General features: G+C 44.4%; 1 protein-coding gene across 1 annotated transcript in view; it reads right to left on the reverse strand.

Moving 5' to 3' along the window:
* The window catches only part of dnah12 (dynein, axonemal, heavy chain 12), a 239,166-nt gene that overhangs the window by 98,478 nt on the left and 115,206 nt on the right, over positions 1-25,482 (reverse strand). Inside the window, exons 35-41 of the mRNA XM_067998764.1 lie at positions 21,974-22,093; positions 20,244-20,432; positions 16,465-16,616; positions 13,297-13,435; positions 8,084-8,250; positions 6,176-6,431; positions 2,584-2,883 (exon numbers count right to left, since the gene is read on the reverse strand). Of these exons, the coding sequence (XP_067854865.1) occupies positions 2,584-2,883; positions 6,176-6,431; positions 8,084-8,250; positions 13,297-13,435; positions 16,465-16,616; positions 20,244-20,432; positions 21,974-22,093 (1,323 nt within the window). The remainder of the gene's footprint in view (positions 1-2,583; positions 2,884-6,175; positions 6,432-8,083; positions 8,251-13,296; positions 13,436-16,464; positions 16,617-20,243; positions 20,433-21,973; positions 22,094-25,482) is intronic.

Here is a 25,482-nt window from a genome sequence, read left to right on the forward strand (position 1 = left end):
CATGGAGCAGCCCAGGGGGAAGGCTGCTCCCAGTTTAATGATGCCTCACTCCAGGTATCATTAGATGGGGTGAGGAGGAGGGGGAGGACAGAGATCTTCCCCCCGGCGGGCGGGAGGAAGCGGCCTGCCTCTGCCACCAGGAATGCCTGGCTCGAGGTGGCAGAGGAGGTCACCTGCACCACCAACATATCACCCACCTGCATACAGTGCAGGAGGTGCTGCAATGACCTCAGTAGGTCAGCCAAAGTGAGTACACTTACTCATTCCCCTCCACTCCGTCTGCCACATCACCGTCCCCACCCCGCATCTCCTTCTGCACTGCCAACACTACTCTATCACATCACCCGTCATACCCACTCAAACCTCATCCTCATCTTACATGCACTTACTCACCTCGCCAGTACTCATCCCACCACTACCACTCAACCCAATCCTCATACAATCTCATGGCTCAATCTCATACTCACCCTCTCATGCATCTCTTTCATGGTCAGCCTCACTCAACCTGCCACTACCTGTGCTGCAGCCTCAGGGCATGCATCACATATGTGCAGTAGGAAGCGTAAGGCAAACATGTCGTGAGCATGAAGGGGATGCACAAGGGTGTTTGAGGGTTTGTCATGGTTTTTACTTATATTGAATTTCTGACCAACTCACATTACATATTATATTGGCACCACTACTGCCACGTCTTTGCGAATCTTGTCTGGTTTGTGCAATAATGCCCTTTCCTGAGGATCACAATGAAGACCCACAACTGATGCCACCCATTGTGTCACTGCAGAGTGGGTGTAGGTGTATTTGCAGGGCTCTTTTGTGCAGACGACTGAGAGACGTCGGCGATGTCCCCAGTGGCACCCTGGAAGGATGCGGAGGAGAAGTTGTTGAGGGCAGTGGTGACTTTGACAGCGACAGGTAAGATGATGGTGCTCGGGCCAACCGGGAGCAGCTCGGCATGAAGGAGGCTGCAGATGTCCACGACTACATGTCGAGTGACTCTGAGCCTCCATGTGCACTGCTGCTCAGAGAGGTCCAGGAAGCTGAGCCTCGGTCTGTGGACCCTGTGGCGAGGGTTGTGCCCTCTGCGACGCATCTCTCTCTGCGGTTGCCCTCCCTCCTGCTGTGCAGGTGGATGTGTCACAGCACTGTGTTGTGGAGCGCCACGTGTCAGAGGTGGACGGTGTGGATGGCGAGGCTGGTGATGCTGTTCGACTTCCGAGGAGGTCATGACTGCAGCTACGGTGGCCCCCATCCGGAAGATGTACATCTGAGGGGGTCCGCAAGGTCGGTACATGTCTCTGGACCCCGGGGTAAGTGCGCAAGTTGGTGAATTTTCTTGTCAGGAGGAGGGTGGTGGAGGCCAAACTTTGACCCAAATGACAGAGTGGCCTCCTGCAATGAGTGAGGGTCTCCCCCACCCCACCTGTCAAATGGACCTTTGCAGCTGCCACAGGCTTAAAGCTGCAACACGTCCATTTGGGCGGGGAGTGTTTTCCCCAGTATGGGAAACAGTCCCAGTTGTCTCTAAAATCCCACCCCTCCTCACATATTCACTTAATCAGGTCTGTTAATGACCTGAAATGACATGATAAATACTCTCAAGTGGCACCCCGCCGGCTTTAATTGCCTGCGGGAGTCCCACATGCGGGGGCTGCGCGCGCACGTTGGCGCGTCTGTGGGGAACCCGGAAGTGGGCGGGTTGGAGCCGGGCTCCGAACCCGCTCTGGGATTCCCCGATTTTCGGAGCCCCCACGCCAGGAATGCACCCGATAGCGGGTGCTAAAATGAAGCCCATTATCTCAAGTAATCTGTAAGTAAAGTTTTTGTCTGGTGTTATGTACAAAGTTTATGAATATAGTCAATTTATTCTCAAACTTTTTGACATCGGAGTCATGCAATTTTTTTTTACTATGTTACGATATGTTAAGGGATAATGGCATAATGCCAAATATATTTAATGAATAAGAAAAGCCTGTACACGCAAGAGTGATGAGTAAGCTGCTATCTTCCTCACTCAAAAAAACTGTTTTACTGGGATGAAAAATTAAAAGAAACATATTGCAGCACGGTCTCATGAAGCTAATATATAAAATGCAGAACATTTTAAAATACGCTCTTTTTAAAAAATTGCTAGTTTTATGAAATTGGGCAATGCTTTCACAGTCTTTACAATGGCTGAGCTCTTATGTTAATAATCAGTTGCAGAGATAAAATGACAGTCTAGTTTATGACTCAATTTACAATACAATATTTTGTGCTTAGATGACCCTGATAATTTCATTTCTACTGAAGGAACTTAAAAGAATTTAAAACTTGACAACAGGCATTTGATTGGAGAAAGGATGCTAAAAATAGATCTGGAGGTAATGTTGTGGCTAGTCATAAAATATCACTTTTTAATCCTTGTCGTTAAACACCATAAGTGTTTATACACAAAAGGAGCTTGAAGCAGTATTATATAAGAGGCAATTAAATCAAAGTCCGTTATAGTAAGATGCTAATGTGATACTGTGAGAAAACCTAAAAGGACACTTAAAGTGAACAGAATATTCAACTTTAATATCATCAAGAAATTAGACTTACATGTCCGTTGTCATGTATCAAATGCTCAAATACAGAATCAAAACTCTCCCTGAAATAATCTCTCACGATGTCCTTCATCAGTTTAAATAACCAGGTACGGTCCTGATCATCCACCAGGCGATCATAAAACACACGGAAGACCTCATGCACAAACAGACGAACTAATACACGCTTATTCTCAACAGATTCTTTCTTAATAAGCAAACAGCCTTGGATAACCCGCGAGAAATCCCGCAAATTAAAGGTGTAATGGGACTTTGTAGGAGTAGGAAGTAAATTTTCAATGGCTTTTTTATAAACCTGGAAAAGAGTGAAAGGATAACAAATTTAAAATGACGCATTATTATAAATTGTATTCTTACCTCCATTTTTTTATTCTCAAAAATGTATCTTTAATTCATTCTCTACCAAATTTGTGCACAACTTCAATTTGTTCAACTTCAGGACCTGGTACATGTTTATGTTAGTGTGACAAGAGGTTCAGCATATGATGCGTTCTATTCACATATGTGTATCATCCAAGAATGAAGAGAACAGATTTGATTTTCCATTTATTTATTAAAAGAAAGGGCATTCTGATGAAATACATTGAAAGAGATGGGTGTCCAGATCCATGGATTGTGCTCAAAATTAAAATGACAACACAGTGGAAATCCTAGGCCAATGAATCCATTACAACCACTAAGGGGTTTGAAACTATGTTTCTACATGTAGACATACCTGTAATGTGTAATCTCTAAAGCTGTTTTCCATATATAACAATAACACCTTTTCTCAATAAAGGAATGTCACAGAGCCAGGGCATATTTAGACAGTTGATAAAATAAGATTGGTCATTGCAAGAGGATTTGAGTACAGGAGCAGGGATGTCTTAATGCAGTTATACAGGGCCTTGGTGAGACCACATCTGGAGTATTGTGTGCAGTTTTGGTTTCCTTATCTGAGGAAGGATGTCCATGCCATGGAGGGAGTGCAACGAAGGTTTACCAGACTGATTCCTGGGATGGCAGGACTGACGTATGAGGAGAGATTGGGTCGACTAGGCCTATATTCACTCGAGTTTAGAAGAATGAGAGGTGATCTCATCGAAACATATAAAACTCTAACAGGACTAGACAGACTAGATGCAGGGAGGATGTTCCCGATGGCTGGGGAGTCCAGAACCAGGGGTCACAGTCTCAGGATACGGGGTATGCCATTTAGAACAGAGATGAGGAGAAATTTCTTCACTCAGAGGGTGGTGAACCTGTGGAATTCTCCACCACAGAAGGCAGTGGAGGCCAAGTCATTAGATGTATTCAAGAAGGAGATAGATATATTTCTTCGTGCTAAAGGAATCAAGGGATATGGGGAAAAAGCGGGAACAGGGTACTGAGTTAGACGATCAGCCATGGTCATTTTAAATGGCGGAGCAGGCCCGAAGGGCCGAATGGCCTGCTCTTGCTCCTATTTTCTATGTTTCTATGTATAAAGAAATTTTACGAGTAGGCGCTGGCAGCAGGGAACCTTTCCACCAGTGCATATTGGACTTTTGGCTAAAGATGCATTGTTTTACTTCGTTAACTGCAGTAGTACTGGGAAAAATGGGGATGTTACTAGGATTACAATTGAGGCTGCCGCACAAGTTTGGGGGTGGGGGGTGGACAGCAGCAGCAGCAAGAAAGGCAGCACAGACCTGCGGACACTATAAGAAGAGGGCGAAGGAGGAAAGGGCACAGGAGGCCTTAGAGGAAGTAGGACCTCCGGAACAGAATGTCATGCCTAAACATGACAGAAGAGCAATATATGAGGTGGCTCTGCTTCAGTAGGTAGGCAATCACTGACCTGTGTCACCTGTTGTAGCAGGAATTGGATCCAAACACCAGGACACAAACAGCACTGCCTGTGGCTGTAAAGGTAACTATGGCCCTCAACTTCCACACCACAGCCTCATTGCAGGCTGCAGCAGGTGACATCAGCAACATCAGTCCATTTGCTATCCATATGGCCATCAGTCAGGTGACAGATGCCCTTTTTGCAAGGAGATAGTAAGACATCACCTTCCCCATACAGGCTGCCAGTCTGGAGGAGAGCACTCTTGGATTTGCCCGCATCGCTGGATTTCCCCAGGTACAGGGCATAATTGACTGCGCACATGTTGCCCTGTGTTTACACCTTCAAGAACAAGCCATGTTTTATAACAAGAAAGGGTTCCACTCCCTGAACCTGCAGCTGGTATGTGACCACAGGCAGCAGATAATGCAGATCTGTGCCCAGTTTCCAGGCAGTTATGATGCGTTTATACTGCGCCAGTCCTCAATCCTCCCTGCTTTCTACCCAGACCAGTGGGGTCAGGTTGGCACCTTTGAGAAAGGGGTTATCTCCTCTACAACTGGTTCATGATTCCTATCAGGAACCCGGGCACAGACACTGAATGCCGATACAAATGAGAGCTACACACAAATTAGAGCTCTCATTGAGCAAACTATAGGTGTCCTCCAACAAAGGTTCTGATGTCTGGACTGCTATAGGGGAGTCCTACAGTACAACCTTGAATGATTCTCCAGATTTGTCGTGGTTTGATGCATACTGCACAGTTATGCCATCCAAAGGGGCCAATACTTGGAGCTGCCAAAGGAGGAACAAGTGGAGGAAGAAGGGGATGAGGAAGGAGAGGATAATGAGAAAGACCAAGGTTGAGCAGTGCTGCCAGCTGCCAGAGCTGTAAATCAACAAATCATTGAATAGAGATTCTCTTGAGCAATCCCTCCCCTCTCCAGCACACCAACAGTCTCACCTATCAACTGACACAGTCCTTCTACCCACCTTCTGAATGTCCTCATACACGACTACTTCATGGGTGTTATTCTTACATAACTAAGACTATGAAGACCAACATCAATGCAAAAGAAACCTCTTTATTTCACTTCTTGCAGATTCTGGATTTAAAATTTTTTTGTTCTTTTATGGTGAACTGAAATCACTCTAGTGCAATACCATCATGCCTGGCCTCTGTGCTCGTTTACTTATTCAAGTGCTTCTACAAGGTGGTTCTCCAGTCGCTGGAGCCTGGGACGTGGAAGACTGCTGATCATCCACTGAGGGCACTTGAGATGGTCATGGTGAGTGACCTCAAGCAGCTCTGGTCCTTGAGGGCCTGGCTGCAGACTGCTGTGTCCTGGAGTTGGCCGTGGCAGTCTGAGCCAGCTGACTGTGTGGAACCAACAGGGGCACTGAGTCACAGGCTGGCAGGGGAGTAGGCATGCTGTGCTCCTGAGAGGGGACAACATGAGCCTCTCCCGTGGAGCCAACGGCACTGTCCTGGGGCTGTGCCTCACAACTCCCACTGTTCTGCGTGAGACAGAGTGAAGGAGTGTAGTGATGTTCTGGAAGTCCTTATCCATGCTCTCCTTCATGGATCGAAAGCCTGTGGCTCGACCCCAGAGCCACAGTGGCAGCAGTCTGAGTTGCCAGCTAAGCCATCAGAACTGTCACCAGTGTGCTCCACTGCAGTGTTCATAGAGCTGCCAAATGCAGCAAGTTTGGCTGCATGGTCAAAATGCTGTATAGGATATGAGGAAATTTGACACAAGATTATTGTAAAAATACTTACGTCCAGTGTAGCATTAACAATCTGATTTCCAATTGTAAAGAAATCTGTAGGGAATTCATTGTTCCGGAGGTAGAAAGCTACAATGTTTGAGAAAATACGGACCATAGTTTCATCGCTAAATGTATTGATGGTACAAATGTTGAAGTGACGCAGGAATCTAGGAGTAACAGGGTTTCGACCACCACCAGGTGGACCCATGGCTGAAATTAGCTGTATATCAACCAGGGAGATCTTAGTTGTGTCTTTCAGGTCATACCTAGAACATACAAAACCATGTAATTGTGAGATTTAGGATATGACCTTCAGATACATACACTTCAAATAACCTCAAAACATTTTTGGGGAGGGGCTGATGAAAATGTTTTTTTTGTCTATTTTGAGTGAGAAGTTGACAAAAACATATTACATAGCACTTCAACCATGCTTTTATACATCAAAAGTAAAAGATAACACACTGATGCTGATTCAGTCCTCGTTATAATTGTTATTTTAGGAACACAAAGTGATTTCTAGCAGTTTGAGATGGCAGCCACAGGACAAATGGTGACAACAAGAACCTCACTAAATGTATTTGTTTAAAGGGTGTACCACCATGGTAGTGTCCTGGGAGAAACAGTCTTGAAGGGCAGTATTCTTAATGCTGACCTACTCCCATGTGGTAAATAGCAATCTAGGCATTAAGTCACATTGGCATTATTAATGAAGGCATCCAAATTGTGATATATGTTTAGCATAGATGTAAATCTTTTCCATCAGTGGAGTAAAACATACCAATTTTGTCAATTTTATATGGAGATGGTGGAAACCCAATTAACTTTAGTAATGTCCTAAATTTTATTAATGCCCTCACATGTGGATATTGTGCCATCATGTTAATACACAGAAGTGAGTACAGTGATGCAACAGATGGTTTAAGGACATCATAGTGTCACTGATCAAAACTGGACCTTCAAATTCATTCTTCTTGTTTTAGTTTGGTGACAAACAGGCTTCTCATGCAGTATGAGCCCGTTTCATACTACTGGCGAAGACCAATTTCATTCCCCATATTTCTCATGTCTTCCAGAAATAGCAACCAGCTTCTTCTGAGATTTTCAATATGTTTCCACATGACTCTTTCCAACTATTATCTAACCTTCTTTGAGAGAACTTTCCAAAAGATCTCACTTTAAACAAAACTTTCCCTTTTATACATTGGAACATAGTTCCTGGGGACATCCTGGATTTTCTGTAGCTGTCCTTTCAGGTTCAAGAAGGAACTGTCAGTCATTTACAAATTGAATTAATCCTGAAATCTCTCTTTATTTGAAAAATGTGTGTTGGACTCTCTCAAGCACATTATCAGGGAGACCACAATAACACCATACTGGGATAGATCAAGTGCAGAACTCTTGACTTTTAAAATTCCTCTGTAAAATGACTGAGCTTTTAAGGGGCAGCTTCCATAAAAACACAAGAAAAATCAATTTTGTCACAGTCACCTTTAAAGATATTTCATAGAGGAATTTACATTATTTACAAGACTATGAGTTATATAGTATTCTTCTGAGTAGTCATGATTGGTTTTATTTCATGAGCAAGTAAACTCACTGAAATTACTTGGTCTTGTCAGAAAAAAAACAAAGGATTCCATCTTGAACACTGTCAGGTTTGGGTTTGAAATGTGTTTGAGAAGAGAAAAAGGTGCACTTTTGTTTGAACATCTATTAGTGGGCCAATGACAGAGATGCTTGATATTGATGCTGTTTTGTATTATCTGTACTGTCAGGTGACACAAATAAAAAAATGAATTGTTTTTTTCATTAATTAGTGAATACATTATTTTCAAACAAAATATCATCTAAATATTGGTGCACAGTTTACAAAAGGCTTCAATGTTTGAAGCCTTGCTTCAAGTTGCATAGTTACCAGTTGCCATGGTCAAAGAACTGCCTGAGCAGTTCAATCGGAGGCTGAGCACCATACACTTCCAATGCTGGCATGTTCATATCATCGACAAAGATCACACACTTCTTTCCCATTGGAGGGCCATACACACCCTTCCGCCTTTTATCCAGCCGGGACATGATAATGTTCTATTAGATAGAATAAAAACCAAATTAATATCAATTGTAATTTCAAATTCTCACAATGAAAGTGTGGGTATCACAGTCCATAATTTTATTTATAATTTATAATAGGCTATCTATTCCATGTTAGAGCTGCATATTAATACCAATCATCTCAGCCCCAGGATATTGCTGCAGGAGTTCCTCAGGGCAGCATCCTTGGCCCAACTATCTTCAGCTGCTTCATGAATGACCTTCCTTCCATCATAAGGTCAGAAGTGGGGGCGTTTGCTGATGATTGCACAGTGCATGACTCCATTCATAATCCTCAGATAATGAAGCAGTCCATGCCTACATGTAGCATGATTGAGGCAACATCCAGGCCTGGGCTGATAAGTGGCAAGTAACATTTGCGCTACACAAGTGCCAATGACTATCTTCAACAAAAGAGAGTATAATCACCTCCCCCGACATTCAATGACATTACCATCGCTGAGTCCCCCACCATCAACATCCTGGGGGACACCATTGACCAGAAACTTAACTGGATTAGCCACATAAGCGCCGTGGCTACTAAAGCAGGTCAAAGGCTCGGTATTCAGGGGTGAGTGGCTCACCTCCTGACTCCCAAAAACATCTTCACTATCTACAAGTCACAAGTCAGGAATGTGATAGAATACTCTCTATTTGCCTGGATGGGTGCAGCTGCAACAACACACAAGAAGCTTGACAGCATCCAGGACATAGGAGACCGTTTGATTAGCAGCTCATCCACCAGCTTAAACATCCACCCCCTCCACCCCAGCATACCATAGCTGCAATATGTGCTATCTGCAGGATGCACTGCAGCAACTCGCCAAGGCTTCTTCAACAGCATTTGCTGTTAGTTAGACTTGCCCTTGCACGTTTAGGTTTCTAAATTTTTTGTGTGGCAAGTTGCTGAAAGTGCGAGCTGATAACGTCACAGCGAGGGGAACAGGGCATCTGAGAGCTGAGTAAACAGGGTAAGTAACTGTGTTTCTCTTCAACCAATCAGATTGAAGGATTGTGAAATTAACAGCGCAAGGACTGAGAAGGAAGTGAAAATTACAGTGGGTGAATTCAATGTCAAATCAGGTACAGAAAGAGAAATAAAGAGTGTGAAAGAAAGATTGGATTAAGAGAGAGAGCAAAAAGAGACAAAAAGGCTTAAAAAAAAATTAAATTTAAAATTTGAAATTTTTTAAATCTCTAAGAAGAATTTACTACATGCAGGAATGAGAGTTTAGATGCTGAGAGGTTGTTTCCCCTGGCTGGAGAGTCTAGAACTAGAGGGCGTAGTCTCAGAATAAGGGGTCGGCCATTTAAGACTGAGATGAGGAGGAATTTCTTCACTCAGAGGGTTGTGAATCTTTAGAATTCTCTACCCCACAAGGCTGTGGATGCTGAGTTGTTGAGTATATTCAAGGCTGAGATTGATAGATTTTTGGGCTCTAGGGGAATCAAGGGATATGGGAAGCAGGTGGGAAAGTGGAGTTGAGGTCGAAGATCAGCCATGATCTTATTTAATGGCGCAGCAGGCTCAAGGGGCCGTAAGGCCTACTCCTGTTCCTATTTCTTATGTTCTTAAATTGAACCATTTCTGGGCCATAGATGTTTATTGGCATTGCATTAACAATTATCATGCAGTTAAAAAGGTAATTCTTAATCACCAGCCCTAACTTTTTGCAGCGAGTTTAATGGCTAGTTAATGTGCAAATCCAGCAAGTTCTTAAAAATAATGGGGAGGGTAAGAGTGAGATGCTGTTTGTGTGAAGCAAACGTCAGAGCGACATAAATCGACCAGTAAGTTCTGGAGATTTGCAACTCATGGCGTATCTCTTAATCCCCTGAACTTGTAGCCCATTCGCATATTAATAACAGTGTCACACTGTTACTTTTCCAGCAAGATTTAGCGCATTATAATAGCGTCTCAGTCTTTAAATCATTCTAATTTCAGCACTACTTTCTACTGCCCTTAGCAGTGTTTTCCTTTTATTGAGATCATAGTATATATACAGATTATTAAAAATTCTAATCGCGAAAGTAAATAAATCTCAAGGCTTTCTCTCCTGACTTACAGTGCCATCTGAACTGCCAGAATAAATTATGAACTTATTACTCCCAAACATCCATAATTTTATATTTAATGCCCCAAGTCCACTGAACTCCTTTTAACCTTACCTCCCCCTCCCTCAATGATGTGCTATTCCATGACATAAGAACATAAGAAATAGGAACAGGAGTAGGCCATACGGCCCCTCGAGCTTGCTCTACCAATCAATAAGATCATGGTTGATCTTCTACCTCAACTCCACTTTCCTGCCCTTTCACCTTGACCTAAGCAGGTGACTTGATCCAATGTCTCAGGCTGTGCAGCTCTTTTTACCTGGTCATTAGGAGTGGACAGAAGCAGTGTGGAACAATTAAACCTCTTGGGCTCGATTTTCGCACCCGCGATCGGGTGCGTTGGTGGCGGGGGGGCTGTGAAAATCGGGGATTCCCGGGGGGGGTCGGGAGCCCGGCTCCAACCCGTCCACTTCTGGGTTTCCCACTGACGCACTCACATGCGCACGCAGCCCCCGCATGTGGGACTCCCGCCGGCAGTTAAAGCCGGCGGAGTGCCACTTAAGGTATTTATTTAGGTATTTCAGGTCATTTAGAGACCTGATTAACATGATATTTTAGGAGGGGTGGGATTTTGCAAACAACTGGGACTGTTTCCCGATAAGGGGGAAACACTCCCAGTTCAAATGGACGTGTTACAGCCATCAGCCTGTGGCAGCTGCAAAGGTCCATTTGACAGGTTGGGGGGGAGACCCTCACTCATTGCAGGAGGCCACTCTGTCACTTTGGACAAAGTTTGGCCTCCACCACCCTCCTCCTAACAATAAAATTGACCAACTTGCACACGAAACCCGGTGTCCAGACACATGTACCTACCTTGCGGATGCCCTCAGATGTACATCTTCCGGATGGGGGCCGGCGTAGCTTCAGTCATGACCTCCTCGGAGGGCAAACAGCATCACTAGCCTCGCCGGCCATGCCGTCCACCTCTGACACGTGGAGCTCCACAACACAGTGCTGTGACACATCCACCTGCACAGCAGGAGGGAGGGCAACCACAGAGAGAGATGCGTCGCAGAGGGCACAACCCTCGCCACAGGGTCCACAGACTGAGGCTCAGCTTCCTGGACCTCTCTGAGCAGCAGTGCACACGGAGGCTCAGAGTCACTCGACATGTAGTCGTGGACATCTGCAGCCTCCTTCATGCCGAGCTGCTCCCGGTTGGCCCGAGCACCATCTTCTTACCTGTCGCTGTCAAAGTCACCACTGCCCTCAACAACTTCTCCTCCGCATCCTTCCAGGGTGCCACCGGGGACATCGCCGACGACTCTCAGTCGACTGCACAAAAGAGCCCTGCAAATACACCTACACCCACTCTGCAGTGACACAATGGGTGGCATCAGTTGTGGGTCTTCATTGTGATCCTCAGGAAAGGGCATTATTGCACAAACCAGACAAGATTCGCAAAGACGTGGTAGTAGTGGTGCCAATATAATATGTAATGTGAGTTGATCAGAAATTAAACATAAGTAAAAACCACGACAAACCCTCAAACACCCTTGTGCATCCCCTTCATGCTCACGACACGTTTGCCTTACGCTTCCTACTGCACATATGTGATGCATGTCCTGAGGCTGCAGCACAGGTAGTGGCAGGTTGAGTGAGGCTGACCGTGAAAGAGATGCATGAGAGGGTGAGTATGAGATAGAGCCATGAGATTGTATGAGGATTGGGTTGAGTGGTAGTGGCGGGATGAGTACTGGCGAGGTGAGTAAGTGCAGGTAAGATGAGGATGAGGTTTGAGTGGGTGTGAGGAGTGATGTGATAGAGTAGTGTTGGCAGTGCAGAAGGAGATGTGGGGTGGGGGCGGTGATGTGGCAGACGGATTGTAGAGGAATGAGTAAGTGTACTCACTTTGGCTGACCTACTTAGGTCATTGCAGCGCCTCCTGCACTGTTTGCAGGTGGGCGATATGTTGGTGCTGCAGGTGACCTCCTCTGCCACCTCGAGCCAGGCCTTGGTGGCAGAGGCAGGCCGCTTCCTCCCGCCCGCCGGGGGGAAGATCTCTGTCCTCCCCCTCCTCCTCACCCCATCCAATAAGAGCTGGAGTGAGGCATCATCAAACCTGGGAGCAGCCTTCCCCCTGGGCTGCTCCATGCTGTAATGTTTCCTATTTCTTGCAGCATCAGTCAGTGGAGGACTGCCCCTTTGAATAGAGCTCCTCCAGCTGACAGACCTTACTGCGCATGCACAGTCCACCCACCGCGCAGCTTAGCAGCGGGGCACCCGGAAGCACAGGTAAGTGGATCCAATCAGCCTGCGATTGCGTGCGGGCAGACTGATTTCACCAGGCGCGTTAACCACATGCCCAATTGACCCCCCGCCGCCATGGTAATATCGGGCCTCTTATTTTCCTACATGTAATCCTCTGACCTGCATTCAAAGCCTCACTAAAGGCACAGGCTTGAACTTGCTGAGTGGGGAATCATAAGCCTGAATCTGCAACACAATGCTGCAATGCACATCAATTTGGGATACCAATACGCTACACCAACTGTCCTCAAAATTTATGCAGAGAAATTTAAAATATAAGAGGTTGCAACTTTTTTTTAAGTTTGTTCAGAAACTACTGTTAACTATTCTAATTACTTTTTTTTATTATGCTTTGTAATATTTAGACAAAGAACTGCATAGAAAAACATTTTTGCAGTTCTACATGATGAATATTTTTTAATTTCCGTTTTTCCAATTTTTTTCCCCTTTTGGACCTCTCTCAAACCATGCTTGGACTTTGGCTGCAGCATAAGCCAAGACAGAATAAGTGGACTATTCAACTGTGGAGAACACATAGCCAAATTCAATCCTTCCTCACCACATATATGCAGACAGGGGTCATTGGATAATAAGGAGCAAGAATCCTTGCAATTTATTTTTCCCACCTAGCCCAAAGAAATTGAGCAGATTTTAAAAGTGACGAAAGGCATTTACCTGAATCTGATTAGCACTAGTGCGTGCAGAAAAGTTGATGAAGAAAGGTACATAACGCTCCTTGTCTAAATTGTTCATTAGTTTATCTTGAACGTACACAGACTTCCCAGTGCCAGTTTGGCCCACAAACAGCAGTGGCCTGTGTATATAAAAAAAACACTAGTTTTCTACATAGTTTAAAATCATAAAATAGACTAGCTATATTTCTAACTGTATAAACTACATATATCTTCCATAAAATAAACATACAGGCAAATATAATGGAATAAATAACTTGATTAAATACATATTTAATCGTCGGGAAAATGCTGGAATCCATTATTAAGGAAATGGTAACAGGGCACTTAGAAAATCATAATATGATTAGGCAGAGGTTTTATGAAAGGGAAATCATGTTTGACAAATTTATTAGTGTTTTTTGAGGATATAACTAGCAGGGTAGATAAAGGGGAACCAGTGGATGTATTATATTTGGATTTTCAAAAGGCATTCAACGAGGTGCCACGTAAAAGGTTGTTACGCAAGATAAGGGCTCATGAGGTTGGGGGTAACATATTAGCATGGATAGAGGATTGGTTAGCGGACAGAAAACAGAGAGTAGGGATAAATGGGTCATTTTCAGGTTGGCAGGCTGTAACTAATGGGACACCGCAAGGATCAGTGCTTGGGCCTCAGCTCTTTACAATCTATATTAATGACTTGGATGAAGGGACCGAGTGTAATGTATCCAAGTTTGCTGACGATACAAAGCTAGGTGGGGAAGTGAGCTGTGAGGAGGACACAAAGAGTCTGCAAAGGGATATAGACAGATTAAGTGAGTGGGCAAGAAGGTGGCAGATGGAGAATAATGTAGGAAATGTAAGGTAAGAATAGAAAAACAGAATATTTTTTAAATGGTGAAAAACTATTAAATGTTGTTGTCCAGCGAGACGGGGGTATCCTGGTACAAGAAACATAAAAGGTTAGCATGCAGGTACAGCAGGCAATTAGGAAAGCAAATGGTACGTTGGTCTTTATTGCAAGGGGGTTGGAGTACAAGAGTAAGGAAGTCTTACTGCAATTGTACTGGGCTTCGGAGATACCTCACCTGGAGTACTGCATATAGTTTTGGTCTCCTTATCTAAGGAAGGATATGCTTGCCTTAGAGTCGGTGCAACAAAGGTTCACTAGATTAATTCCTGGGGTGAGAGGGTTGTCCTATGAGGTGAGGTTGAGTAGAATGGGTCTACACTCTCTGGAGTTTAGAAGAATGAGAGGTGATCTAATTGAAACATATAAGATAATGAGGGGGCTTGACAGGGTAGATGCTGAGAGGTTGTTTCCCCTGGCTGGAAAGTCTAGAACTAGAGGGCGTAGTCACAGGATAAGGGGTCGGCCATTTAAGACTGACATGAGGAGGAACTTCTTCACTTAGAGGGTTGCGAATCTTTGGATTCTCTACCCCAGAGGGCTGTGGATTCTGAGTCATTGAGTATATTCAAGGCTGAGATAGATAGATTTCTGGACTCTAGGGGAATCAAGGGATATGGGGATCAGGCAGGAGTTGAGGTTGAAGATCCACCATGATCTGATTGAATGGTGGAGCAGACTCGAGGGGCTGTATGGCCTACTCCTGCTCCTGCTCCTATTTCTTCTGTTCTTCTGTTCTTATATTATTAAGTATAGTAAATTGAATGAATCATAGAAACTTTTATTATATGTACAGTATCTTCTATGGATATTATTCAGGGTACTGGCTTGAAAATGTTACTGAGTTTGATGGTATGAAAGAGCTGGATTAACATACATAATTGATTATAAATGATCCTTGGGTTCATGACTATCTAATGATAATTGAGCACCCTTATCGACTGTTTCATTATCATTTATTATCAGCAATCACTGTTGAAATAATAGGATGAAATGATACAGAAGGATGTTAATGTTAAGCATAATTGTTATTTTGAATTTTAAAAAGGGTGCTGATGGGAAAACTCCCTCTAAAATGATATTGGGTTGGAGCAACAGTTCACAGTAATATCACGGGGTCAATTTTAACCACAGTTGCATATCTGGCAGACAATGGGTGGTGCGAACACACTATCTGCCCAGTGTCCTTGGCATGAGGCCCGGCCCATTTTGAGGCCAGGCTTTATTAACATCTGATTGGCAAGCTCAAGGGCTGAACCAGTGCTCCCAGACAGCTCGCCGATCGTGGTGGGTGGAAGACTGGCGGCTCCTCCACAGAGCTCATCCCGAAATAATGAGTTCGGGGGGGGTTGAAGGCACGGCAGGACACAGATGGGGAGGCAGCAGGCTGGAAGACTTTTGTGGGGCCAAGAGGAGCATTTTTTAAATGACCTTTTTCTGAATGGCCAGCAATGGTCACTTTAAAGGCTTAGGCTGCTCTACACCTGCTACCAACGGACGGAGCATGCGCAGCGAACACTCCATCCATTGGTACCTCAAAATTGCAATGCAGTTCTATGTATGTCAAAGGGCCCCGATTAATATATTGAAATTTGGCTCCTGCCTGAAACAGACAAGCACCTGGGTTGCCCATGTCAAGACGCCAACAATAACAGGAACAGAACGGTAAGTAATGCACTGACATTTTTTGGCCCGCTACCGTCCCATTCCTGCCGAGCGGAGGCTGTGCATATCGGCACCCTCAAGTTTAAGGCTGTTATCATTAATGTGCATATTCATTTTCTCAAACATATACCTGAGGCAACAGCACTGATGAGCAAATGCACAGTGAAAAATTCATCAGTGCTATAACTACTCGTAGTGACTAAAATATTTTAATTAACATTCACTTAAGATGAATTAGTCACGGCAGAAAGTTTAATGGACAGTATTCTCATGAGGCTCCACTTTTACCCCCAACAACACTACACAATACTGCACTTTTTAATCTAATCTGAGGAAATTCAGAGCAAGGAACTAATCCCAAAAATGCACTATAACACTCCCAGTGCCAGGCTGAACTACACTGTACCAGCTTTAGAAAACTTCTCCAACAAACGGCCTCTTACTTTTTCCTTTGTGCTGTCACAGTATAACTACAGCCAGCATGAGGCCCATTTTTTTCCACGTACCTTATTGGTATGGCTGTTTTGTTATGCAGTGTAAATGAGAACCAGTAAGAATCAAAGAACATTTTTTTGAAAGCAGTATCTTCCTTACTTTCCATTCATAAGGCAGAGGTCCAAGAGATAGGTGTATCTGACTGTGTCCATAGTAGGGACTATGATGTCCTGGACTTTTGTTGTCTTATCACCCAGATTAATATTTCTGATTGTTTCATTCCAGTGGGCCCAACGTCCTCTGCCTTTAAACTGACAAAAATATTGCAGATTCAATAAGAAGCGGATCACAGTTCAAATTAACAATTTATTTGTGTATATTAAATCAATTTCACATCACCTTGTTTTAACAATTTCTCTTAGTTTTTTTCGCCTCCTCAAAATATGCACACATACACATTTTTAGGGAGGCCTCCATCTACAGTCACGTCTAGCTGGCAGTGCGAGTCCTCCACTGCTCTGACAATGATACTGCTCTGAGGAATCATTGTAAAGAAAGAAACTGGTTCGCCAGCTTCCTTACATTCTCCAGTATTGTGTTGTGGAGAAGTACTATAAGGTTCCAACTATATATATTTATGGCACTTGGTTGGATTCCTCGCCCCTTAGTTCCTTTTAGTCCTGGGCCGCCAGATTGTGGGGATGAGGATATTTGCATGGTTGGGGTTGTGCATTGTGCCTGCCCTGAACCACAGGTCATAATGTCACCGAGATGCCATGGCGCTCCGAAGGCAGAGAGAAGGCCCTGGAAAGACCCAACAAAAATCTTTGGCTTCACAACTTCTGCTCCCAATGGAGCAAACAGGCCTTAGGGGAAGGTAATCAATCCCTTCCGGAATCGACTATCTTTCCCTAGTAAAAATGTTGAGGCCCTGAGGTTTCCCATAAACCTTATAAGGGTGGAATGGGTGGAATTCCCCAGGGTATCCTTGGTACTCCCCTTGACATGGGGAAACAGATGATCCGCCCCAAATTCCTGGCCCTCTGGAGACAGAAATCTTCTTTACCGCCCTCCCCAAATGCAGGAATCTCAGAGTTTATTCTCTGTTGGAGTTTGCATCAGCAGTCATATTAGTTTCTGGCAAGACAAACTGCACTACCACCCAGGTTGCTATAGGGACCTGTTTTTTTTTTAACTCTTCGGCTATAACATTTTTTGCAAAATAAAATGCTTGACTGAAAGTGCGCTTACTGAGAGTACAATAACTATATTCAATAATACCATTTATATTTTTTTCTAAGAACACCTACATCCATGCCTTACCAGAGTAAAAATTGGATTTAAGAATATTCACTCCAGATTATCCTGCAGGCTAATGGAGTTTATCCAGTTAGTAGCTAAGTCACAGGGGTCAATTTTCGTATGGCCGAGCGGGTGCGTTCATGGCGGTGGGGCTCCTAAAATTGGGGATTTCTGGAGCGGGTCCAGACCCCGGCTCCAACCCGCCCACTTCCAGGTTCCCCAGTGACGCGAATCGATGCGTGTGCAGCCCCCGCATGCGGGACTCCCACCTGCAATCAAAGCCAGCAGGATGCCACTTAAGATCATTATCTGGGTACTTGAGGTCGTTTACAGACCTCTTAGTTGGAGGTTTTAGGAGGATTCAGATTTTGGACTACCCAGAGCGTGTTTTCCATGCTGGGGGAAACACTCCCTGTTTAAACAGACGTGTTGCAGCCAGCAGCCAGTGGCAACTGCAAAGGTCCATTTAACAGGTGCGAGGTAAACCCTCATTCATTGCAGCAGGGCACTCTGTCACCTCAGACAAAGTTTTGCCTGCCACACCGTTGTCTCCACACTCTAAACTATTAAATCATACCCTAAACTCTGCTGTCCAAACACATTTACCTACTTTGTGGACCCCCTCACACTCACACCGTCAGGATGGTGGGGGTGGGAGGTGTTCATTGCTGCATTCATCACTCCATTGGAGGATGAGCAACATCACCAGCCTCGCCAGGCACACCGTCCACCTCCGCCACGTGGAGCTACACAACACAGTGCTGCGCAACAGGCACCTGCACAAAGTAGTCGTGCAACTACACATACACCCACTGTAGGGTGACCCAATGGGTGGCATCAAGGGTGTTCATGGAGAACCTCATGAAAGGGCATTATTGCACAAGCCAGTCAAGAATGGCCAAGATGTGGCAGTAGTGGTGACAATATAATAAGTAATGTGAGTTGATCAGAAATCAAATAGAAGTAAAAACCATGACAAACCCTCATACACCCTTGTGCATCCCCTTCATGCTCACGACACGTTTGCCTTACGCTTCCTACTACACATACGTGATGCATGCCCTGTGGCTGCAACACAGGTAGTGGCAGGTGGGTTGAGGCTGACCGTGAAAGAGATGCATGAGAGGGTGAGTATGAGATACAGCCATGAGATTGTATGAGGGTTGGGTTGAGTGGTAGTGGTGGGATGAGTACTGGCGAGGTGAGTAAGTGCAGGTAAGATGAGGATGAGCTTTGAGTGGGTGTGAGGAGTGATGTGATAGAGTAGTGTTGGCAGTGCAGAAGGAGATGTGGAGTGGGGCTGCTCCATGCTGTAATTTTGCCTCCTTTCTGCAGCATCAGTCAGTGGAGGACTGCCCCTTTAAATAGAGCTCCTCCAGCTGACAGCCTATGATGCGGGTGCGCAGTCCGCCCGCTGCGCAGCTTTCCAGTGCGAAACCCGGAAGCCAAGGTAAGTGGCTTCAATTTACTTACGATCGCGTGGGGAACCCACCGATTTTACTGGGTGGGTCACCCACGCACCCGGTCGACCCCCCCGCTGGCAACCCGCCTCCCTCCTAATATCGGGCCCAAAGAGTCTAAGGTGGTCCCAGCTTTGATTCCCAGCCTGTGCTGAATTAGCTGATCTCAATCAGCTGACAACAGTGCCCCTGGGTTAGGAAGAAGAAATCAATCACAATTTCTTATCCTGATCCCTATTCAATAAGTGTGCAAAAGCATCAGGTGAGGACTGGATCATGCTCCACTCTTGACATCCCTGAGGTCAAATAGCCTGCTGACACCACTGTCAAGACTTGAGCGAGGTACCACAGGGTGACCAGCATCCATGGAATTAAATCCCAGCAAGGAGTCAACGCCTTTAGGAGAGGCGGAGCAAAGGAGAGAAAATTGACAAGAAAACTTTAAAAAATGGTCAACCTTTCATCAGTGCCTACTGCACATGAAATAGCTTTAAACACTGGTTCGGCCGCAACTGGAGTATTGTGTCCAGTTCTGGGCACTGCACTGTAGGAAGGATGCGAAGGCCTACAGAGGGTGCAGAGGAGATTTACTGGAATGATTCCAGGGATGACGGACTTAAATTACTTGGATAGACTGGAGAAGCTGGGATTGTTCTCCTCGGAACAGAGAAGGTTGAGAGGAGATTTGATAGAGGTGTTTAAAATCATGAAGGGTCTAGACAGAGTGGATAGAGTGGATTTTCCCATTGGCGGAAAGGTCAAGAACCAGAGGGCATAGATTTAAGGTGATTGGCAAAAGAACCAAAGATGATATGAGGAAAAACGTTTTTACACAGCGAGTGGTTAGGATCTGGAATGCACTGCCCGAGGGAGTGGTGGAGGCAGATTCAATCATGGTCTTCAAAAGGGAACTGGATAAGTACTTGAAACAAAAAAATGTGCAGGGCTATAGGGATAGGGCAGAGCAGTGGGACTAGCTGGATTGCTCATGCATAGAGCTGGCGCGGACCTGAAAGGTCGAACGGCCTCCTTCCATGCTGTAACCTTCTATGATTCGATTCTATGAAGGTAGTGTGATATTTTCCTGTCCTTTTGCACACTCATTATTTTCAAAAAAGGACTTGATTTGGATGAGTTATCATAGCTGTTTGTTTAGGAACTAAAATAATGTCATACCTCATACATGTAGTCATAGACTAGTCCTTTCTCCTCAAAGGGACATTCCCATTTTCCCACAACAACTGGTATTGGTTCATATGTAGATTTTACAGACACGATTTCGCGCAGGAATGCATCAAATATTTTTCGACCCTCTTTGTCACAGGATGCACCAACTGACCAAATCAAGGCAAAAGCAAAGGCAGACTGGAAACGAGATGCAGACAGGATTAATTTTTGAGAAGCAAGTACGAGTATCAGAGTTCTATAGGTCCAACAGCATGGTGAAGGATATCACACCTGACAATCTTTACACCAACTTATTACCTTGGGGTGAATTACAATCTAGAGATTAAGGCTACTTAGCCCCGTAATAATGTCAGTTCACAAATTCCAACATCGGTGGCATGGTGACAAATCATTTATACCAATGGACTATACCAGGTATACAATCTGCAGTAAAAAAAGAAAGAACTTGCATTTATGTAGTGCCTTCTAGAGCCTCAGGATGTCCCAAAATGCTTCATAGCCAATAAAGTACTTTTTGAAGCGTAGTCGCTGTGTTAATGTAGGCAAACACGGCAGCCAATTTGTGCACAAAGTTAAGGGATAAATGTTCACCAGGACACCAGGAGAACTCCTTCCCTCTTCTTCAAAAAGTGCCATAGGATCTTTTATGTCTACATGAGCTTGGTTTAACATCTCATCTGAAAAACAGCACTTTTGACAGTGCAGCACTCCTTCAGTACTGCACTGAAGTGTCAGTCCAGATTACATGCTCAAGCCTCTGGAATGGGACATCAGCACATGACCTTCTGACTCAGAGGTGAAAGTATTATCACTGAGCTCAAGTCTGACACTAAATGTAAAATATGGGGGGGGGGGGGGGCGGGTGGGGAGGTGCGAGGAAGCTTGGCATGCACCTGCAGTAGGCATAGACTCAATGCATCAATGTAAATGAGGCAGGAGGCGGTGCGACCAGCCACCTGCTTCATTCTTCTGTTCTAATGTCAGCTGGGCACCTGGAGAACATGGTGCCATGGCCTACCATCAGACTCCTGCTGATTGGAGTGTCCTCAGTGGTCCCGAAGCAGGCAGAAGACTAAACCCTTAGGACAAGATTCATATCTTTTAACCCCTTCTACCCTGAACAATTTTAAACTTCAATCAGGACCTTCTCCATTGACAACCAGAAAGTCCTGATCACCAGGCCAGTGACACATCTGCAGGCCTGTCAAACCTGCAACTAGCCTGATTTCCTGCTCCTACTGCTGGTGTTTGGATCTTCCAGAGGGTGGGTTTGTGTCAGGGCTGCCTGGGCTATTCAAATGGTCCCAGGCAGGAAATCTCAGAGATTTCAGGGCTGGACCAGAGCAGTTCACTATGGGTACAATGCTCTGTCTAGTGCCGGGACAGGGGCAGCAAAATCTGCCCTTTTATTTCCTGGATGACATCAGGGCATAAGACCTCGACATCCAGGTTCCAAGAGAAATATCAATGTATCCCGTTTCATCCACCAATTCCAATACATATGATTTATTACAAAGGCAGCATAATAGCTGGATCAACTGCATAGTAAAGACAGCTGCTAAAAAATCAGAGGGGGAGTATCCCGTTGCGGAGGCCTGGGAGTAGGCCACCCAAGCACTTAATTAGACCAAAAGAGAGGATAAGAGAATTATAAGCAAAGTTAGCAGCAGTTTTCTTCTCATGAAATAGAAAGTGATACTGAGGGTAATAATTTGTACCATCATCCAGACACGAATGTTCTTGGAATCGGAGTCATTTGTCAGTTTGTCACAGAGAAGCATCTCAAAAAGACGAGTGAGTGAGACCACAATATTGCCGTCAGATGTTGGAACGAGTTCCTGAGTATATAACATGGAAATTACATCAGTAATATTCTTTATACCTATCTGATAATGAAAAGTAGTTCAGCTTTTTTTTTGTCTACTAATTAAAAATGACATAAATGTCTATTATCTTATAGTCTGTTGCAGCATTATTTATGAGGAGTTCTGATCTTCAGGCACTGAAACTTATATTGCAGTGTGTCTAACTGAACTAATTGGGCAGATTTTAACTCGGAGCAGGATTCCGGCAGAACGGCGCTCTGGCAAGGTGACTTCCTGTCCGGCAAAAGCAGCAGGTGGCCATGCAAATTTTCATCGCTGAGCTTCATTTAAATGTCACCTGTCTACTTCCTGCCCAGAATGATTGTGAAGAGGGTGCAGAGCGACTGCCAGCAGGCGAAGATCAGGTGGCCCTTGGCCGCCCGCCAGCTTCCAGGCAAGTGGTGAGGAGAAGGTTTCAGGAGGGAAGAGTGCCAGTTAGGGGTAGGGGAGGATACGACTTTCCTTTTAGAGCACAAAGGAGCACTCCTCGCCCTATTGGTCCCACAAAAGAAAGGTTTAGCCTTACCAGAAGCGCCTCTTCTGTCTTCAGAGCAGTTGCAGACAATTTTCTGCTAACAAGAAAGACACTCAGGCCCCAGTTAAAATTGCATCAGGGTCCTGCTTGCATAAATTTATGAGACTCCCAACTGCTTTAGGCAGGCACCTCATCCACCTGCAAAACCCCGAAGCTTAACATCACAAACAGTCAGAAATTAATCAAGATCTGAGTAGGTAGAAACCTGCACGTTTTCAACTAATCACCCGCCGGGCAGATAGGGTTAAAATCGAGCTCAATGTTTTATGGCTAAATAAAAATGAACCAGATTCAGAGAAACATATGAGCAAAATAGAGGAGAAAATTTCTATCCTCTCAAACATCATACACCCCAAGACAGATCACATGAAAAAGACAATTGGCAACAAGACAACAGATATCATCCTTATGATAAAGAAAGATAAATCAGGCAAATTTGTAAATCAGGGTAATAAATTGAAGGGTTAATAAAATATATTAGTATAATCTAAAAAGACATTTTTAGGTGTAACGATCTTCTAAAGTGCCAATATTAGCCTTTTAAAAATGGAATAATTACAAAGAATTCTGATTCACTTTTTTTTAAAGTTATTTTGTTCATACGAACATACAAATGAAGAGCAGGAGTGGGCCATTCGGCCCCTCGAGCCTGCTCTGCCATTTGATAAGATCATGGCTGATCTGATTGTGACCTCAACCCTACTTTCCCGTCTACCCACCATAACCTTTGACTCCCTTGTTAATCAGGAACCAACCTAACTCAGCCTTAAAAATATTCAATGACCCTGCCTCCACTGCTCTCTGGGGAAGGGAGTTCCACACACTCATGACCCTCAGAGAAAAAATTTCTCCTCATCTCTGTCTTAAATGGGAGACCCCTTATTTTTAAACTGTGGCCCCTAGTTCTAGTCTCTCCCACAAGGGAAAACATCCTCTCAGTATCTACCCCTTCTAGTCCCCTCAGGATCTTATATGTTTCAATAAGATCACCTCTCATTCTTCTAAACTCCAGTGTACACAGGCCCAACTTGTCCAACCTTTCCTCATAAGATACCATAAGATATGGTTCTCAAAAGAGTGGTGGGAGAGATGGGAATGGATTTGCAAGCAGGTCTTCTGAAACCTCTCAGGAATCCTCCCCAGGTATGCCTTGCAGTAGGGTACCAGTTAGGGTACCAGTTCATGTGGTGAACACTGATGATGTAGTTGAGGTAACTAGGGTGAGTTACTGAGCCAATCAATATGCAAGGACTGAATTAGTATAAATTGTTAAAAAAAAAGTCCACTTGAAATGAAACTTTCTGATGCTAATTCACCTCCTTCACAATGTTGCGAAACTCATCCAGGCAAGTTCCCCCAAAGATGTCATCCCCAGTATTTAAATCAAAATAATTATGTTAGCAGAGGCAGAAAAAGGTAAATAAGGAGCTATAGAAAAGTTAATACTACAAAATGCTGCAGTACAGAGGGATCTGGGTGTCCTCATACATGAAACACAAAAAGTCAACATACAGGTAATCCAGAAGGCAAATGGAATATTGGCCTTTATTTCAAGGGGGATGGAATATAAAAGCAGGGAAGTCATGCTACAACTGTACAGGGTGCTGGTGAGACCACACCTGGAGTACTGCATACAGTTCTGGTGCCCTTATTTAAGGAAGGACATACTTGCATTGAAGGCAGTTCAGAGAAGGTTCACTAATTTGACTCTGGGTATGGAAGGGTTGTCTTATGAGGAAAGATTGAACAGGTTGGGTCTATACTCATTGGAGTTTAGAAGAATGAGAGGAGATCTTATTGAAACATACAAGATTCTGAAGGGACTCGATAGGGTAGATGCTGAGAGGATGTTACCCCTCATGGGGGAATCTAAAACTAGGGGGCATAGTCTCAGAATAAGATGTCGCCTGTTTAAGACGGAAATGAGGAGGAATTTCTTCTCCTAGAGGGTCGTGAATCTTTGGAATTCTTTACCTCAAAAAGCTGTGGAGGCTGAGTCATTGAATACATTCAAGGCTGAGTTAGACAATTTTTTGATCAGCAATGGAGTCAAAGGATAGGGGGAAAGAGTGGAAAAGTGGAGTTGAGGTAAAAATCAGATCAGCCATGATCTCACTAAATGGCGGAGCAGGCTCGAGGGGCCGAATGGCCTACTCCTGCTCCTATCTCTTATGGTCTTAACCATTATCACTTGTAATTGATGGTGAGATTTCCTATTTTAAAATGTATTCATCTTTAATCTCCATTTCACAATCTGTAGATATGAGGCCTGGGCATTCAGATTAGTTGAAATTTGGGGGCTACACATTCATGTTAATAAGTCCAAATTCAGGACCCCATTAAAGTTGTAGCGTACAAATCTAAATGGCAGTGCTTACCCGTGCTTTTTAGCACATGAGACTACTCTATAAGGTCATAAAGCAGTTGCACCTACAGAATAGAGGAAAAGATTTGCCACCACTTTTACTTATGTACTGTATAAACCTTAGCATAGGTATAACTGCTCTTATACAACAATTTCAAATACACTAAGGAGGTTGAGTAGGGTCAATCAGATATATTACAACCACCAAGGCCCTTTACTCCACTTCCTACTAGTCTAGCAGGAACCAGATGTACATCAACTCGCTTCAAGGCTGCATCCCTCATTCTGAGAGATTTCATGGATGACTCCTAACCAAAAGTTCACATACCCTTTCACAATTAAATTCTGAACTTACCGTTCCTTTTTCTTCTTTTATTTATTTGCAGGTAAATACCCTCTATTCATCTTTCCTGGTCCCACTGGATCATGAATCAATTGTGGTGGACAGGACTGGCACATAAC

Source organism: Heptranchias perlo, chromosome 17 (assembly GCF_035084215.1).
Source record: "Heptranchias perlo isolate sHepPer1 chromosome 17, sHepPer1.hap1, whole genome shotgun sequence".
Lineage (NCBI taxonomy): Eukaryota > Metazoa > Chordata > Chondrichthyes > Hexanchiformes > Hexanchidae > Heptranchias > Heptranchias perlo.